The 19625-nt window shown below is 33.3% G+C and overlaps 4 protein-coding genes across 4 annotated transcripts; 1 reads left to right on the top strand and 3 right to left on the bottom strand.

Annotated features, from left to right (window-relative positions):
* The first annotated feature begins 1843 nt into the window (after window positions 1–1843).
* Window positions 1844–5802, top strand: LOC149476483 (uncharacterized). The gene is made up of 2 exons (XM_089711723.1): window positions 1844–1919; window positions 4726–5802. Exon 2 carries the CDS (start codon window positions 4734–4736, stop codon window positions 5742–5744), a length of 1011 nt encoding a protein of 336 aa, XP_089567849.1. The 5' UTR covers window positions 1844–1919; window positions 4726–4733; the 3' UTR covers window positions 5745–5802.
* Window positions 5803–7610: 1808 nt separating this feature from the next.
* LOC149476482 (uncharacterized) lies at window positions 7611–9255 on the bottom strand. Its single transcript, XM_089711835.1, has 2 exons — window positions 9238–9255; window positions 7611–8673 (listed from the first exon to the last, which is right to left on the bottom strand). The coding sequence occupies exon 2, from the start codon at window positions 8663–8665 to the stop codon at window positions 7661–7663; it is 1005 nt and encodes a 334-aa protein (XP_089567961.1). The 5' UTR covers window positions 8666–8673; window positions 9238–9255; the 3' UTR covers window positions 7611–7660.
* Window positions 9256–10972: 1717 nt separating this feature from the next.
* Window positions 10973–12102, bottom strand: LOC149476481 (uncharacterized). Its single transcript, XM_089711706.1, has one exon. The coding sequence runs from the start codon at window positions 12023–12025 to the stop codon at window positions 11018–11020; it is 1008 nt and encodes a 335-aa protein (XP_089567832.1). The 5' UTR covers window positions 12026–12102; the 3' UTR covers window positions 10973–11017.
* Window positions 12103–17276: 5174 nt separating this feature from the next.
* Window positions 17277–18795, bottom strand: LOC149476480 (uncharacterized). Its single transcript, XM_089711841.1, has 2 exons — window positions 18779–18795; window positions 17277–18345 (listed from the first exon to the last, which is right to left on the bottom strand). Exon 2 carries the CDS (start codon window positions 18335–18337, stop codon window positions 17327–17329), a length of 1011 nt encoding a protein of 336 aa, XP_089567967.1. The 5' UTR covers window positions 18338–18345; window positions 18779–18795; the 3' UTR covers window positions 17277–17326.
* Between the last annotated feature and the right edge of the window lie 830 nt (window positions 18796–19625).

Below are 19625 nucleotides of genomic sequence, written 5' to 3'. Positions count from 1 at the left end.
TTTTTTATTTAATCTATAATAACAACATTGAGAAGTTATTTAATTTGCTTCTGTATTACTTGCTTTTTATTTTATTTATTCCTTAATTTTAAGAATTACAGTTGCTCGTGGGTCCAATAAAGTATTATATCTATATTAATTTGCCTTTCATTAAAAAATATATATTCGTACGTCGTGGTAAGTTATATTAACGCATAGGAAGAACTTTGCGCTCTTAAAAAAAGAATAATGAATACGCCCTCTATTTATACACAGAAAGATTAGCTAAAATATTTTTGAAGTGAAACTTATTTATCGGGATTGGAAAAAAATTTAGTATAACACTAGATTTCCGCCCGCGGCTTCGCCCGCGTTTTCAAAGAAAAACTCGCATAGTTCCCGTTCCCGTGGAATTTCCGGGATAAAACCTATCCTTTGTGTTAATCCAAGTTACCCTCTATATGTGTGGTAAATTTCACTGTAATCCGAAGCCGCGGGCGGAACGCTAGTGTTCTTTAAATAAATAAATAAATTCACAGATAATATAATACTTTACTTAAATTGTAGCTACTAACGCCATCTAGCTATATATAGATGAAACTTATATTAAACTATGATTTAAATTGGTTTATGTATAACTAAAAGTTCTTCGTTGATTGTTTCCTCAAAGATTGTTTTTATCTATTTTCCTCATATCGCATTAATTAAACAACCATAATTTGCAACACTCAAGCGTCGCGGTATACAGCCTTTATACATAAGACATGAGTTTTGTATGTCTGTGTAACAAACAATACGAATATCCAAAAATAATTCCTAAATACGAATACGGAATCGAATATTTGTAACATAACTTGACTGTTTACTAGCTGTCCGTCCGCGGCTCTGCCTGCGTTGTCAAAAACCTTCACGAACCACTCTGCCTATTAAAAAACCGCCTCAAAATCCGTTTCGTAGTTTATACCTAAATCGCAAAAATAAGGACAGGCAGCGGGAAGCGACTTTGTTTTATACTATGTAGTGATAATGTAGCGATGTCATATTATATACCACATAAATTAATAACAGCGGCTACGAAAAATTTTAAAAGCTTTTTCATTACATAGTTTTTCAAATTAATTTTTAATCCTATCGAAAGCATGACCTTGAATATAATAAAAAATATGAATATGAATATGTAAATATGAACTGACGCGACAAACGTCGTGCTTAACCACTAGTGAATTATAGAAACCAATCAAGTTTGTAGTCTCAAATTATTATACAGTAATTCTAGTACAGGAGCCGATCAGAATTTGCTTACACATTATTTGATATAGGTATTTTTATTATAAAACATTTCTATTGATTGCTTCGAACAGAAACATGACTGCTTTAGATTTACAGTGATAGATTTACAGAATAGATAAAAAATCTAGTAAAATTTTGCATACTGGACAAAAGTGTAAGAATTAAATAAATTATTCAATTTATCACATTATTTACATCACCACTGCATAGAATTATTATTTATTATTCATTAGTATTTTCTAGGATTTTTAATATAGGTGATGTAAATCAACCTGTGTTTGGAGAGTACCTACCTAGTTAGATTCCGTGCCTGTGAGATTGTATACGTACGGGTGTGTGTAAAAATATATTTATATTTATAGAATTCGATTATATTCAACTGCTACAGAATGAGGATAATCTTTCTTCTCAACAGAGAAAAGAGACAAAATTTATTACAAAGAAATCCAGAGATCTTATTTTTGTCTGTTGCCCGATCCCAATAATAAAATATTCAGACAACCGGGGTTCTCTCCTTTATAATAATCCATCGCTAGCTCCCGTACTATAATAAGTTAAATTCTCCGAATCAAATATAAACAAAGTGATAAGCTTGTATCTGCTATTCAAGTTCAAGTGAATATTATTAGTCTCGTCTCTACGCAGTACCGGTAAGGTTAATTCCTTAATATTTAATGTTCTTAGATTTTTTTAAACCTTGCATTTAATAGATATTTACAATAAATAACAAGTCAAACAATAATCAAACAATTTTACAGTTCTATTATAGAGGCAATTTTAATTCACAAATATTTGGATCATTGTTTTTTAGAAATAGACCTACTCGTAAAACTTAACGTACCATCATCATCACTACATAGTATAAAACAAAGTCGCTTTCTCTGTCCCTATTTCCTTATGTCCCTTTGTATGCTTATATCTTTAAAACTACGCAACGGATTTTGATGCGGTTTTTTTTAATAGATAGAGTGATTCAAGAGGAAGGTTTTAGTATACAATTTATTAGGTTTTAGACAAAGCGGGCGAAGCCGCGGGCGTTAAGCTAGTTATATTATTTTCAAATTTCTTAAAAATTACAAGTTGGTCAGTAGAAGTGTAGATAACAATATGTTATGTTGTTTTTTTAATAAGTAAACAATTATTCATATTAATTTCGAGCATCACTGTAGACTGTTACAAATATGTACAAGAAAATACATAATCCCATCAAAAACATCCTGTAAAAAACCCAAGTCTCGCAGCTCAGTCTTTCTACCGTCAAAAGTTGTGAGATCCATGTAATACCAAGTCGGTTAATCTATTTAGTGTCTACTTGAAGGACCTTCTGTCTTAAGTTATTACATAAGTTATTATCATGCCAATATTAAAAATATTTAACGTTTTAAACAAATAGATCGACTTGGACATCGCTTGATTTGATTATTAGTATGTATCACACTACACAGCACGACGGGCCAGCGACCAACAGCAACGAGAGTTTCAATCGCGTGAGGCGCGAGAGACTAAAGAATCTAATATAATATTGTAATATTCATTTTGTTTTCATGCGATGTCCAAGTCGATCTATTTGTTTAAAACGTTAAATATTTTTAATATTGGCATGATAATAACTTATGTAATAACTTAAGACAGAAGGTCCTTCAAGTAGACACTAAATAGATTAACCGACTTGGTATTACATGGATCTCACAACTTTTGACGGTAGAAAGACTGAGCTGCGAGACTTGGGTTTTTTACAGGATGTTTTTGATGGGATCTCACTTCTTTTTGTAGAGCCTTTCTTTTTGATACCATCTACTTTTTAGTCGTAAATGTAATTTATCAATCGAAATTATAAATGAAAATCGCAAACTTATAGGAACGGTTTCGAGGCACATCCGAACAGCATGAGGGCGCTCGCACGTATGCGTGCGGCTGCCGCTCGCTCGAAGGCATTCACATTTCATTGTTCTGTCATTTTGGCGTATATTTTGCTTGTCAGTCATAGAGTAAAATAGAGGCCAGTCTGTCTGTAAGGAGGCTAGTCGCGCCAACAATTTATATATAACAGATTTAAATTATAATATATTGTTTTATTAGATTTTCGTACTTCAAGACATGTCCAATCATGTGTTTTTCATTACGTCGACCATTTTACAAGTAATAATGTTGTTCAGTTTCATGGGCTAAACACACCCTTACCCACCCTATACCCCCTCCCTTGCCTCATATGGTAGGTACCTATCTACACCTATTAAATTTATAACCACCACCAACCACCAACTGCATAAATAACTTTGTAATCCCATATATTTATATGGGATTACAAAGTTATTGATGCAGTTGGTGTATTTGGAAAACTGGACCGAAATTACAAAATATTTAAGTTTTCCCATGATTAAGACACTAAACTCTATATGTATTCCAAATATGAAGCTTCTAAGTCTACTAGAAGTGCCTTGGACTTTTGATGATCGGTGAGTCAGTGAGTGACAAAATTTAGAAACTTTAACAAGTTGTCATTCTTAAACTACTGGTTCAAATTGACTGAAATTTTAAATATTCCGTGTTTATACAATGCCGGATTAGTTACTGAAGATTCAGGTTTCTTGCTTTATCCACAACCGAATTATAGGGGGTCGAAAAAGGCCCGAATTGCTTCGAGAAAAGGATGGTACGGCCGTGCCGCTTTTTTTTTGCTCGACTTGGCGGGGGCACTGCCGTGCCCCCAGATATCAATTTATTATTATATCTATATACATACTAATATCCTAATATTATAAATCTGAAGAGTTTGTTTGTTCGTTTGAACGCGCTTATCTCAAGTACTACTGGTCCGATTTGAAAAAAATCTTTCGGTGTTAGATAGCCCATTTATGGAGGAAGGCTATATATATATTTATGCTAAGACCAACAGGAGCGGAGCTATGCGGGTGGAACCGCGGAGCGCAGCCAGTTATATAATATATAAAGACTTATTGCAAAGAAAGTTTCCTATATAGGGTGTTGTGCAAACAAAATTATCAATAATGTTATCAGTGACTTTTACCCTGTATCCCGGATAGCACAGTTCACGAAATTATTTATCAATCTAGGCTTCTTATCGACAATATATGAGAAAATTGACTTTATGCTCGTTTATAGATATTAATTCATTTTAATTGTTACCTCAGGTTGTTATTTAAGTCTGTTTTAAAATAAATTCGAACAGTTACTAAGTAGATACTAACGTTGTTAACTATTCCCAACTATGTAAACTTCATAATAATTCCTGAAAATATAGTTATTTGGTTTTAGATTTACATAGAGAAAGGGCCACGCGTTGAGATATAGCATTCGCAATTGAGAGTAGTTTCATTTGCCACTAGTTGTATTAATTGCCAATCAATTCAAAATTCAAATTCAAATTTAATTATTCACATAACAACACATAATTTATAAAATATAGTTGAAAAATAAAAATGTTTTTAATTCCAGATATCACTATGCTGCTAAAAACTTTCGCAGCAATCTTGCTGCTCGGATTCGTGTCCACCGCGCCAACCAGTGACGAAGAGCATCTCACAATCACAACACAATACTATGCTGAGTCTCTAGTCGTGTACACAGGAAAACACGACATTGTCAACATTCTTGTACCACTTAATTCATTAAACTTTGACGAAGACGACTCCTCTGAGTCCGACGAATCGAGCGAATCAGAAATCACTGTTTTCTTCGTGGAAGCTGATATCGATGAAAATGGTAAACGTGTAGACCAAGGCTTGTATGTACTGAAAAATGGAACAGCTAAGAAGATTCTAGAAAATGGAAGAGACGCCGCTGCGTCCGGTGACAGCAGCAAAAAAGTTTACTTGGCAGCCAGCGACGGCATTTACGTCTACAATCAAGAAGACGAAACAGCTACCAAATTCGGTTCTATTTCTGACAGCATCATCGGTATCGCACAAGAAGTGGAAAGCGATGTTTTGTACATTCTAACTGAAGATAACAGCGTGTACAAGGTCACAGAAGAGGGTAATAAGAAAACTAAAATTGATGACATCGTGAATGCTCAACAAATTGTACTAGACTATGAGAACAATCTGTACTTCTATACCCCTGACAAGAAGGTACACGTATACACCTCTGAAGGCGTTAAAGATGTTACAGGACTTCCCTCAAACCCATCTAAAATTACCCTTATTAAGCCACCAATTCTTCTAGATAATGGAATTCCAGTTGTGCTAGATGCCGCCTCGTACATTATTTATGCGAACGGTACGACAGAAGACTACGGCGTTGATATCAAGCCTAACGCTATTCCAACTGCTTATGGTATGGAAGCTGCTTTAATCCAATACTATGGACATAATAAGAAACTATACGAGTACAATATGCTCGCAATAGTATTAAGTTCCATTCTTGAGGAACTTAAAGATTTCTTGGGCGACAAAACTGACAGCATTCAGAGTATCGCTACACAAAAACGAAAGGATCTCCGGAAGAAGGCTTAAGATTAAGTTGCTGTAAATAAAGATGAGCTATGCTTAAAATAAAATATCGTTTGTATAATTATGTTTCTTATTTGAATTCCTTTTTTATATTTTTGTACTAAGTATTGGCTCATTTTCTAATATAAAAATTGTAAATATTTAGCACATTGACAGCCAGTTTCACCGCTTGATGATAAATTCACTATTATTTTTAAAACTTTTCAACTTATATTTTAATAATTTTGTTATTTTAACAGACAGATAGCTAAAACATATTCTGACTGTCCAATGCTTATAAGATGATAATTTTATAAAGTATATATGTATATTGTATTGTTTGTTTGTATTACAACTTACATCTATGCAAGTTGAAGCTAGTAAATCCCCTACCATAGATCCCGATTGACTACTCATTTCACAAGTTATTTGTGTTGCTAATACTGTGCGATACGAATAACTTAATAAGTTACTGCTTGTTCTAAGCGAGTATGTCTTGTATTTAAAAAGTTTTAGGAGCTTTTTTGGATGCCAATATATCACTAGAAAATTACAGGCAACGAAATCAAAAGCTTTTTGCTTAAAGTTTTGCGCATTTGAGTTTTTTTATTAAAAAACAGTCTCTTTAAATTTTAAAGAGTGCATCCTAAAAAGAAACATGTGCCTATTAAATGTACTCTATAATTTCTTTATACTATATCACTAGCTTTCCGCCCGCGGCTTCGCCCGCTTTGTCTAAAACATAATAAATTATATACTAAAACCTTCCTCTTGAATCCCTCTATCCATTAAAAAAAACCGCATCAAAATCCGTTGAGTAGTTTTAAAGATTTAAGCATACATAGGGACATAGGGACAGAGAAAGCGACTTTGTTTTATACTGTGTAGTGATAGTGAAGAGGAAATGTAATAAACTGCTTATTATTGCACTCCTTTTAAAAAAAACCTAGCAAATTAATCATAAAAGACACAAAATTGAATTATAATTTAAACTTAAATCACACTTTAGAGATGTTAATTACTAAAGATCAATAAATATACGAAGTCATATAGTAATAGATAATATTATATTTTTAAATTGGTTGCGGAGTTTTTGCCCAATTATATAACAACTAGGTTTCCACCCGCGGATTCGCCCGCGCAGTCAAAGAAAAACCCGCATAGTTCCCATTCCCGTGGGATTTCCGGGATTGCGTCATTTTCCCGGGATAAAAAGTAGCCTATGTCCTTTCTCGGGTAACAAAATATCTCCATTCCAAATTTAATGCAAATTGGTTCAGTAGTTAAGGCGTGATTGAGTAACAGACAGACAGACAGAGTTACTTTCGCATTTATAATATTAGTATGGATTATATAGTATGGATTATACGAAATATTTTGTCTATCACGTATTTTTTGTTTTTAAACCAAGAAATAAGGAAATATTTAAATCCTTTGTTATGAAATCAAGTAAACATGCGAGTTTTATAGATTTTATATTACCTATGCATATTAAAATTATATCCAATAAATTATTTAAATAATCACGGATTATTAAATAATTACAACATACAACGTAAATGTAATAATCAACAAACGTAATTTAATATTAACAACACATACATATATATAGAAATCAATTTACTTCATTTCTCTTTTAAATAGAAAATAAATCAGAAGGAATTCGGAAGGTGGTTTTATATACTAGGTAGTAACAAATTGGAAATCTTATAAACTTAATGTACCTATTCAATATTTGGTTACAATGAATTTTTAAAGTAGAGGTCTGTGGTAATTGTCACAAAAGTATTAAGTGCCTTGTCCAAAGGTTTTTTTTTACATTTTTACTTTAGTTTCTAAATCAATTTCAGTGTTTCAATAATTTTCGGGTATTTCTAAATAAAATAAGTGTTCGGTTATTTATTTTTTATTACAATTACGTTATTTAAATCTCAGATTACTTATTCCTTATTCTTACTCTTGAATCGTTTTTCTGCAGCAATTCTTATCAAATCGTCACTTTTAATACTAGCATTGTTCTCACTTTGTATAGCAAGTGAATTAAATTCATAGATTTTCTTGTTATATCCGTAGTATTGGACAACCGAAACTTCTGGAGCGAAAGCAGTAGGATGGAAATCAGGAGCGAATACAACACCAAATAATGTACTGGTTCCGTTTGCGTAAACAATATACAGTTTATCGTCAACAAGAATTGGAAGTAAGTCGTCAAAAATAACCGGACATTTCGGCAGAACAAGGCTGGAAGGCTCTTCAGGCAAACCGGCGACTTGCTTAACTCCCTCAGACGTTCGCACATAAAGTTTCTTGTCAGTAGTATAGAAGTATAGGTTGTCTTCATTGTCTATCACAAATTGCTGAGCGTTTTTGACATCTTCGAGTTTCTCCTTTTTGTTTCCATTGTCAGTGACTCTGTATACGGTATTGTCGTCAGTTAAGATGTACAATACATCGGTTTCACTCTCCTTATCGATAGCAATGATATTGTCAGTGATTGAGCCGTACTTTTGAGCAGATTGGTCTTCGTCGTTGTAAAGGTACAGACCGTCACTTGCAGCTAAGAAGACTCTAGTATTGTCACCACTTGAAGCAGCAGCATCTCTTCCGTTTTCCAGAATCTTCTTCGCTTTGTTGTTTTTCAATACGTATAGTCCTTGGTAGTTAAGTTTACCGCTTTCGTCAACATCAGCTTCAATAAAGAATACGGTTAAGTTACCCACTACATTGGGATTGGGATGAATTTTAGTTGTTTCTTCCAGTATAGAATCAAAGTCGTCGAAATTTAAGGAGTTCACAGGAACCACTATCTTGACTATGTCGTGTTCGCCTGTGTACTTTACCAATTTTTCTATGAACATTTCTTTCTGTATAACACGATTTTTGTTGGGAGGGGCGGCATGAGCCAGCCCGAGTAGCAAAAGCGCGGCAAATATTTGTAGCTTCATCGTTGCACCTGAAAATTAGAACAATATGAATTTTATATTATAAATTTAATACCTTATTCAGTTGTTCCTGAAATCGAAATGATCTAGACTGAATAAAATAATGAACATGCTGGGAGGTGAAATGTCAATGATAAAGTATTTGATAATATTATTTGTACAGGAGTCAATTATAAAATGACCTGTGTTTATATTAAAATATTAAAATTTAAAATACTTAACTAGGAATATATCATAGTTATTATTCTTGCAGTGTATTAAAGATGGAATTTTGGAATTACAACTTAAGAAAATTAAAAAAAAATAGAAAAAATGACACATCTAAGGCTGTTTTATAAACTGAAGTATACGAGAAAATAAAAAGAATGTTTGAACGGATTTTAATGATTTTTGGTATATTTAATTTGTCTCTGCTTTGCGATTGTAAAAAGTAAAAACCTAAGGTAAAAACATTAAAAAATCGGACCGGTTTAGTAAAACTTTCTAATACTTAAGTTGTCCCTTTGCTACGGACGGAAAGACACACTACTATCTTTTAAATAAATAAATAATTTTAATAGATGTGAAATACTTACTGTCTCTTCAGGATATGTGTATTTTTTGCAAATTGCTTAGTTTTATAATGGCAGATAATGTGGTTATCATTATTGTTTATACAATTGACAATAATTGACGATACTATGAAATTAATCTAAATAAGTTGCATAAGATGTAATAATTAGTTAAAATTGATTAGTGTTTAAATATTATATTATCTATACTGTCTATACTAATAATATAAAGCTGAAGAGTTGGTTTGTTTGATTGAAATCGCTAATCTCAGGAACTACTGGTCCGACTTGAAAAATTCTTTCGGTGTTAGATAGCCCATTTATCGAGGAAGGCTATAGGCTATTTATCATCACGCTACGACCAACAGGAGCGGAGCAATGCGAGTGAAACCGCGGAGCATAGCTACTAACGAAATATACGGAATTTATAGTATTATTCCGAATTATACCTGGAATAACTTTATGTTAGTTTATGCCACATGTTCTTTAAAAAAAACGGGAGGGTTAACATGATGTATTTTAGGAGTGTTTTTTTTCGAGTATGGGTAAGTAATAGCGCTAGACGACCTATACCTATAGCGCTGTCATTTTTCCACAAAAATGGATTTGACACCCGTAATGGTGGGTTCAGACGCTTGCGTTCAAAGAGACATTCAACGAGCACAAACATGTAAACTTTAATGTTAAAATGTTAAAATTCTAAGGTTAAAATTATATAGGCTGGGCATATAGCCCGCAGAACCGATGGCCGTTGGGGCAAAAAGGTTCTTGAGTGGCGACCACGTACAGGACGTCGCAGTGTGGGACGGCCTACAACGCGATGGACAGACGACCTGATCAAAGTGGCGGGGAGCCGCTGGATTCAGGCCGCTGGTGATCGGTCGTTTTGGAAATCTTTGGGGGAGGCCTATGTCCTGGAGTGGACGTCCTGAAAGGCTGGAATGATGATGATGATGATGAAAATTATATCCAATAAATTATTTAAATAATCACGGATTATTAAATAATTACAACATACGACGTAAATGTAATAATCAACAAACATGATTTAATATTAACAACACAATATAATTACTATACAGGGTGTCCCACTGTTGGTATACTAAGATCAAAGGAGGTTATAGTTTTGCATACGCTGAGTACGTAAAAAATAATTAAAAAATTCCAGATTCATTTTTTTTTCAAATAGATGAATTCTTAAAACTCTATGTGTACACCCATAACAAGCGAGCCGCCCAACTTTGCCACCAGCACGTGAGCTATCGTTTAAGATTATGTTTTCATAGATAAAATGCTCATATAAGAGAAGCGGTATATGCCGGCTGCGCGAAGCTAGAGAAGAAAACATGGATTTTCAGGAAAAATTTAACAAAAAATTTTGGACGTAATTTTTTTTTAAGTATTTTTTACGTGATCAGTGTATGCAAAACTACAAGTTCCTTCGCGCTTAGTATACCAATAGTGGGACACCCTGTATAGAAATTAATTTACTTCATTTCTCTTATAAATCAGAAGGAATTCGGAAGGTGGTTTTACCTATATAAGGTAGTAACAAATTGGAAATCTTATAAACTTAATGTACCTGTTGAATATTTGGTAACAATGAATTTTTAAAGTAGAGGTCTGTGGTAATAGTCACAAAAGTATTAAGTGCCTTGTCCAAAGGTTTTTTTTTTTACATTTTTACTTTAGTTTCTAAATCAATTTCAGTGTTTCGATAATTTTCGGGTATTTCTAAATAAAATAATTGTTCGGTTATTTATTTTTTATTACAATTACATTATTTAGGTAAATCTCAGATTACTTATTCCTTATTCTTATTCTTGACACGTTTTTCTGCAGCAATTCTTATCAAATCGTCATTTTTAATACTAGCATTGTTCTCACTTTGTATCGCAAGTAAATTGAATTCATAGATTTTCTTGTTATATCCGTAGTATTGGACAACCGAACCTTCTGGAGCGAAAGCAGTAGGATGGAAATCACTAGCTAACTCAACTCCATATGATGTACTGGTTCCGTTTGCGTAAACAATATAGAGTTTTTCATCAACAAGAATTGGAAGTAAGTCGTCAAGGACAATCGGACATTTCGGCAGAACAACGCTGGAAGGCTCCTCAGGCAAACCGGCGACTTGTTTAACTCCCTCAGACGTTCGCACATAAAGTTTCTTGTCAGTAGTATAGAAGTATAGGTTGTCTTCATTGTCTATCACAAATTCCTGAGCGTTTTTGACATCTTCGAGTTTCTCCTTTTTGTTTCCATTGTCAGTGACTCTGTATACGGTGTTATCGTCAGTTAAGATGTACAATACATCGGTTTCACTCTCTTTATCGATAGCTATGATATTGTCAGTGATTGAGCCGTACTTTTGAGCAGATTGGTCTTCATCGTTGTAAAGGTACAGACCGTCGCTTGCAGCTAAGAAGACTCTTGTATTGTCACCACTTGAAGAAGCAGCATCTCTTCCGTTTTCCAGAATCTTCTTCGCTTTGCCGTTTTTCAATACGTATAAGCCTTGGTAGTTAAGTTTACCACTTTCGTCAACATCAGCTTCAACAAAGAATACGGTTAAGTTACCCACTACATTGGGATTGGGATGAATTTTAGTTGTTTCTTCCAGTATAGAATCAAAGTCGTCGAAATTTAAGGAGTTCAAAGGAACCACTATCTTGACTATGTCGTGTTCGCCTGTGTACTTTACCAATTTTTCTGGGAACTGTTCTTTCCTCACAATCGTTCGTTCTTTGTAGGAAGGGGCAGCATGAGCCAGCCCGAGTAGCAAAAGCGCGACAAAAATTTGTAGCTTCATCGTTGCACCTGAAAATTTAAAAAATATGATTTAAATATATTTTATACTTTATACAGTTGTCCCTGAAATCAAAATGATCTGGACTAAAGAAAATATTGATTTATCGTATCTGAATGTACAGGCTGGAAGGTGAAATGTCAATGATAAAGTATTTGATAATATTATTTGTACAGTCACGAGCAATAATATATGCCTAGGGGGCGATGTGCAAAAATATCTGTCACTAGAACAAATTCAATAATATCTGTCTGCCCGTATACAGCAAAAATATCTGACATTAATAGGCAGCATAATAAAGTGGCATCAAAATTATATGACGAAAATGTAGAGCATAAATAATTGTGACAACCTCTCGAAGCATAAATATGTGACGTCACCTAGGAGGCAATAATATCTGACACAATTTTATATTTCTGTATTGTAAAATATAATTGATTCCTCACAAAAAGCATATGTGACACTAGCTTTCCGCCCGCGGCTTCGCCTGCGTTTTCACAGAAATACCGCATAGTTCCCGTTCACGGCATAAATATGTGACGTAGTATTTTGCATCGATTCCTCACACAAAGCATAAATATGTGTCACCAACTAGGTGGCAATAATATCTGACACAATTTCATATTTCTGTATTTTGCATCGATTCCTCACAAAAAGCATAAATATGTGACATCAACTAGGAAGCAATAATATCTGACACAATTTCATATTTCTGTATTTTGCTTCGATTCCTCACACAAAGCATAAATATGTGACATCAACTAGGAAGCAATAATATCTGACTCAATTTCATATTTCTGTATTTTGCTTCGATTCCTCACACAAAGCATAAATATGTGACACCAACTAGGTGGCAATAATATCTGACACAATTTTATATTTCTGTATTTTGCGTTGATTCCACACAAAAAGCATAAATATGTGACATCAACCAGGAAGCAATAATATCTGACACAATTTTATTTTCAATTTAATATTGAATTAATAGGTATAAAATAAATAAATTTTATTTTAACTACGTTGTTTTAAAACATGATTACCATATTAATTAATATGTGCCGTCGTTGTATACTACATATTGTATATCTAGATATTATATCCTACTAGCTTAACACTCTCGGCTTCGCCCGCGTTTTCAAAGAAAAACACGCATAGTTTCCGTTCCTGTGGGATTTCCAGGAAAAAGCTCTCATAAGCGTTAATCCAAGTTACCTTCTGTGTGTGCCAAATTCCATTGTTTTGTCTTTTATTTGTGTGAAAGAGTAACAAACATCCTTACATGATATGAACTTTCGCATTTATAATAATACTAGCGGTCCGTCCCGGCTTCGCCCGTGGTACATATGAAAAATAGATGTTGGCCGATTCTCAGACTTACCCGATATGCACAGAAAATTTCATGAGAATCGGTCCACCCGTTTCGGAGGAGTATGCAGACTAACATTGTGACATGAGAATTTTATATATAAGATTAGAAGGATATCATATCATGACAAAATTAAAGTATTCATATACTTGCAATAATACCCACTTGGGTAGATCTATTTTATTTGAAGGTTCAGTGTAACCTTCGTGTATTATTTAGAAATTGTTTTGTTATATTTGACGTTAGCGGCGTTTGACACGATTGCTCCGTTATTCATTTTCATTTACCTATAATATTGCTATTATTTTATTGAGTATCGAAAATTATGGCAAGTTATCATAGTATCGTAATTTCATTTAAATAAAAAATATTTACAAAATATAATGTGTCTTTTGTTCATATTCTTACCCCAGCAAAATACAAAACACTAATTCAATAAAAAAACGTTTGGCCTTTTTAAAATCCTATCCTATCTTATCCTACTAGTCCTACTATAATCCTACTTCCTATCCTACTAATCTAGTATTATAAATGCGAAAGTTTGTGAAGATGTGTATGTGTGTGTTTGTTACTCTTTCACGCAAATACTACTGAACCGATTACAATGAAATTTAGCAAACATATAAAGGGTAACTTGGGTTAACACATAGGATAGGTTTTATCCCAAAATTCCCACGGGAACGGGAACTATGCGGTATTTCTGTGAAAACGCAGGCGAAGCCGCGGGCGGAAAGCTAGTGTCACATATTTATGCTTTTTGTGAGGAATTAATTATATTTTACAATGCAGAAATATAAAATTGTGTCAGATATTATTGCCTCCTAGGTGACGTCACATATTTATGCTTCGAGAGGTTGTCACAATTATTTGCTCTACATTTTCGTCATATAATTTTGATGCCACTTTATTATGCTGCCTACTAATGTCAGATATTTTTGCTGTATACGGGCAGACAGATATTATTGAACCCGTTCTTATGACAGATATTTTTGCTAATCTGCAAATGGTAATATATTTATGCTTCTGACTGTACAGGAGTCAATTATAAAATGACCTGTGTTTATATTAAATAATTAAAATTTAAAAAAACTAGAAATATATTATAGTTATTATTCTTGCAGCGTATTAAAGATGGAATTTTGGAATTAAAACTTGGGAAATTTAAAAAAAAAGATAGAAAAAATGGCACATATAAAACTGTTTTATAAACTTAAGCATACGAGAAAATATATATGTGTATGATAATACAAGAATGTTTGAACGGATTTTAATTATTTTTTGTATGTGCTTCGAGTTAGTAATAAGTTTAAAAAATCAATCTTTAAAAAGTTGTCCCTCTGCTACGGACGGACAGTCACACTTTATTTTAAATTGTATATAGATAATAGATATAATTTTAAAAGATGTGAAATACTTACTGTCTCTTCAGGAAATGTGTATTTTTTTGCAAAATGCTTAGTTATATAAATGGCAGATAATTTTGTTATCATTATTGTTTATACAATTGACAATTGACGATACTATGAAATTAGATAGATATTTAATAGTCAAAGAGCTAAGTTTTTGAAAATATCTTAATTATTATTTTGCAGAAAAAGTTCTGATTTAATATACTTTTAAATTTCTTCCTCATTTAAAAAGCCGCAAATTTGTAGTTACAAAGACTCTATCATCTAATGAAAATTCCATCGAAATTGTTTCGTAGTAAATAAATAAACGTTTTTATACTATGTATGTATGTTTTAACTTTTAACTTTCGTAAATGGATTTCATGATAACTTGCTCGTCTTCATCTTCCATAATCATACCATCCATCCATCTTTAATTGGTCCTGATATGAGAACAAATACTTTTAGCTAAGAAAATATACAATAAAAACATACTTATTGTAATAAATCGTCATAATCATCGATCCATATACGTTCCCACTGCTGCGACACGGCCTCCTATGAGGGACAGGCCAGAATCCACCACGCTGGCCAAGTGCGGGTTGGCGGATGACACATGTCGTCGAACTTATGATCCTTCGACGTGCCGGTTTCCTCACGATATTTTTCTTCACCGTTCGAGCAGTGGTGATGTTACAACATGCGCAGATAAATTGAAAAATCAATTTATTTCCTGCGCGCTCGCCTGGTCTCGAACCCCAGACTTATCATTCTGAAGTCCGAGTTCTCACCACTGAGCCACCACTATTGTAATAAATACATAAATAATATTGAATAGTAAATCTGAACAAGACATTGCATTTATCAGCTTATTTATAGTGATTTATTTATTTCATCAAGTCATATCGTGCATTCGATGAATTAAAACACTACAAGTTAAGATATACAGGAACAACCAACTTTTCAATTGATGTCCTAAGGCTTCAGCACTGAGCCCCTATTATATATTATAAAAAAAAATCTATTTATTGCTTAAAAATCTTACCGAATTATTCGTCAACTCTTGGGCTAAGTATATCAATACTAAAATTCTAGAATATATTATAATTAATGATAAACAATATATACCTTATCTAAAAAAGTTGCATTAGATGTAATAATTAGTTAAAATTGATTATTGTTTAAATATTATTATAACGAAATGTATATCATTTTTTAATTAAACCTTTATAATTTTGTACATGTTACTTTAGAGTTCTAACAGACGAACGAAGTTGCAAACGGCAGAAGCTATTTCAGCCATCGCCACATCGTTGTCATTATTCGAAGATTAAATACTTAGGAGTATAAAAAATTTATTTTATGGGAATCGGTCTAACCGTTACAGTCCTCTGTACCATATAGTATGTGTTAACGTTAATGTATTCCTGTACAATTAACGTTAACACATACTATATGGTATATGAGCTTATAACTTACTGCTTTCAATGATCAATTATCTAAGTGCAGGTCCACACTGCGAGCCTAGCGCGGTTGCGACGGCGGGCGCGAAATATCAAACGTATGAAACGCGCCTTTGCGTCCACATTGAAATGACTATGGCGGAAGCCTAGTGCGACGGTAATGAGCGAGCCAGTATTTCGTGTACAACTTCTATAATGATCTCATCTCAAAATCGAACTGTCCAGTAAAAATAGCAAATCGTCCAAAGTTTGCAACACCCGAAAAACGTCGAACCGCTACTTGAGCTCGCGCGTCGGTGTGGCCACCGCGAGCGCCCGCTCGTCGCGCCCGCCTAGGCCGCCGCCACCGCGCATTCAGTGTGGACGCACACTAAGACAAGTCGGTGATGACGCTCATGCGTTAACGTGTGTAGAAATAATAAATTTACTAGGTACTCCATAAAATGACTAGTTTATTATTTTTGTGTACATGCTTTATTGGGTGCTGGACAAAGCAGGAAGCTAATCGACAATATTCAAGTCCCTACTATTTTAATCCATACTAATATTATAAATGCGAAAGTAACTCTGTCTGTCTGTCTGTTACTCAATCACGCCTAAACTACTGAACCAATTTGCATGAAATTTGGTATGGAGATATTTTGATACCCGAGAAAGGACAGAGGCTACCTTTTATTGCGAAAAATGTACCACGGCCGAAGCCGGGGCGGACCACTAGTATTATACTAGTATTATTATTATCGGATGGATTGTTGTGTACAAAATACAATATCTATAATGTATGTAGCATCTATGTTTGTAAAGTTTATTACTCATAATTATTGTATGTTAGAGTTTCTAAAATAAAAATTTAAAGGTACATCGGTTACCAATTTAATAAATAATTATCATGAAATGGTAGAAATACTTAAGGATAGCAGGTATTATTACATTTACAAGTATTTTGTTACCTAAACAAAGTAATATCATTAATTTTTGCTTATTTTTACAGTTACGAATGTTTATGAGGTTTCAGGTGTTTCGAAATAAAATTAAAATTCAGTTTTGTGATTGTTTTATTTTAAATACTTTTTAAAACTCAGCTAACTTATTCCTTATTTTTTTGGGCTCGTTTTTCAGTAACAAACTTCAGTAAACCATCGGGGTTTGCACTCCTCTTAGATTCCTCTTCATTCAATAATGCAGCTACATTGAATTCGTAGATTTTCTTGTCATAAGCGTGGTATTGGAAGAGTGTCGCCTCTGGACCAAAAGCAGTGGGCATGAAATCAGGTGCAAATTCAAGGCCATAGAATATGCTACTTCCATTCTTGTAAACAATGTAGAGATCACGGTCAACGAGAACAGTAAGACCCTCTTCAAGAACAACCGGGCAATTGACCAGCACAATGCTGGAAGGATTCTCTGGCAAACTGTCAATTTGTTTCACTCCTTCAGATGTTCGCACATGTACTTTCTTGTCAGGTGTATAGAAGAACAAATTACCTTCGTTATCCAGTTTAATTTGTTGCGCGTTTTCGATGTCTTCTACTTTTTCTTTCTTGTTACCATTGTCAGTGACTTTGTATACAGAGTTGTCTTCAGTTAATATGTATAATACCTCACCTTCGCTCTCTTTAGCGATACCAATCACACTGTCAGTAATAGAGCCGTACTGTTGCACTGAACGGTCTTCACCATCGAAGAGATACACACCGTCACTTGCAGCTAAGAATACTGTTTTCTGGTCATCAACTGAAGCAGATGCATCTCTTCCGTTTTCTAGAATCCTCCTCGCTACACCGTTCTTTAATGCGTATAGACCGTGGTAAGTACGCTTTCCGCTTTCATCTATGTCAGCTTGAGCAAAGAAAATGGTTACTTTGTTTATATCTTCTGAGGTCTTATACGATTTCATAGCCTCTTCTACGGCGGAACTCAGGTCGTCAAAGTTTAAAGCGTTTAGGGGGACCAATAGGTTGACTATTTCATGTTCACCTGTGTACTTGACTAATGATTCAGAAAAGTATTGCTTTGTGATAATCGTAGCATCCCTTTCGGGAGGGGCGCCGCAGGAAAGCCCGAATAGTAAAACCGCGGTAAAAACTTGTAGCTTCATCGTGTTACCTGAAATTTAGAATGATATGAGTTATTATGGTGTCTTATAGCAGTATTGTTTCCAGTATGGGAAAAAGATGGCGCTAGACAACAGGGGATGAATTTAAATGTGATTTAAATACTGATAGTAAAACAATTGCTCTTAAAATCGACTTGTACTATAAAGGGGACAATCGATGATGCTTTGTCGTATCAAAGAGTATGACTGGTTTATTATATATCATAATCTTATAATTAGAAACAAAAAAGTATTATATTCACTAATATCATCATAATACTTAAACAAATCTAATTATATTTTGAGGAAGGCTAAATATCATGTCATTAATTAAGAAAACCGTATATAAATGTAGATTGAAGATATATGCACAATATTATATGTATTTAATAATAGATAGATAAAAAAATATAAAAAAATAAAAGACGTGATATACCTACTTACTGTCTCTTTTTGATATGCTGATTTTTTTGCATATTGCTTATATTTATAAACGGCAGATAATGTTGTTATCATTTATGTTTTTATATTGGGCTATACATTGAATTTAGATATAGTGTAAGAGCTTGTGCATACAATTTCTATTTTATAGATTAACAGAAAAAGCGATTTGAAACACGTTTAATTTGATACGCAATCATCGAGTGAAAGTTTCATAGAAATCGGTTCGCCTTTTACTAATATCATCTCGGAAAAAGCAGGAAGATACATGGATAAAAACAGTTGTAATATATTAATAACTACGTATTCAAATACCTAATTATAAATTGTAGGTGTGTATTTTATTAATTGATTTTTAAAATGTCCTTTTGAAAAAATAATATTCGATTCATCGAAATGAAAGAGTCATTCGTGTCAACTAGATAATGAGAATTTTATCTAGGAAAAATTTTTTTTCTATTCTTTATAAATTTATATAAATTTATAGGGAAAAAAGTTTAAGTTACGTTAGTTATTTAATAAAACTTCATTATTTTTAGTTCAAATCCCTAAAATGCACGTCAACTCTTGGACTACATCAACTTCGAAATTCCAGATTATTTTTTTAAGAAAACGAGATAAGGTGATACACCTTGTATCACCTTATCTCATTAAAAATGTCCAAAACAAAATAAATAATTGTTATTGATTTCTTTTTATATGACGAAACAAGATTATTTCGGTTTTTACATTGACGCATTTTATAATAAATGGTTCACAATATTGTAGTGTATGAGTATTTCCCCAAATTATAGCTAGAATAAACTTATTACTGCGTTTTAGGTATTTAGGTACAAAATATTTTGTAAAT

The sequence above is a fragment of the Colias philodice genome, chromosome 27 (genome assembly GCF_061535455.1).
Source record: "Colias philodice isolate Cphi_HAF_F1 chromosome 27, ilColPhil1 Martin Lab GWU primary, whole genome shotgun sequence".
Lineage (NCBI taxonomy): Eukaryota > Metazoa > Arthropoda > Insecta > Lepidoptera > Pieridae > Colias > Colias philodice.
This window is presented reverse-complemented; position numbering and strand designations above follow the sequence as displayed.

Coding starts and splice junctions, on each gene's coding strand:
- LOC149476483 (XM_089711723.1), top strand. CDS start 4,734: ATGCTGCTAAAAACTTTCGCAGCAATCTTGCTGCTCGGATTCGTGTCC.
- LOC149476482 (XM_089711835.1), bottom strand. CDS start 8,665: ATGAAGCTACAAATATTTGCCGCGCTTTTGCTACTCGGGCTGGCTCAT.
- LOC149476481 (XM_089711706.1), bottom strand. CDS start 12,025: ATGAAGCTACAAATTTTTGTCGCGCTTTTGCTACTCGGGCTGGCTCAT.
- LOC149476480 (XM_089711841.1), bottom strand. CDS start 18,337: ATGAAGCTACAAGTTTTTACCGCGGTTTTACTATTCGGGCTTTCCTGC.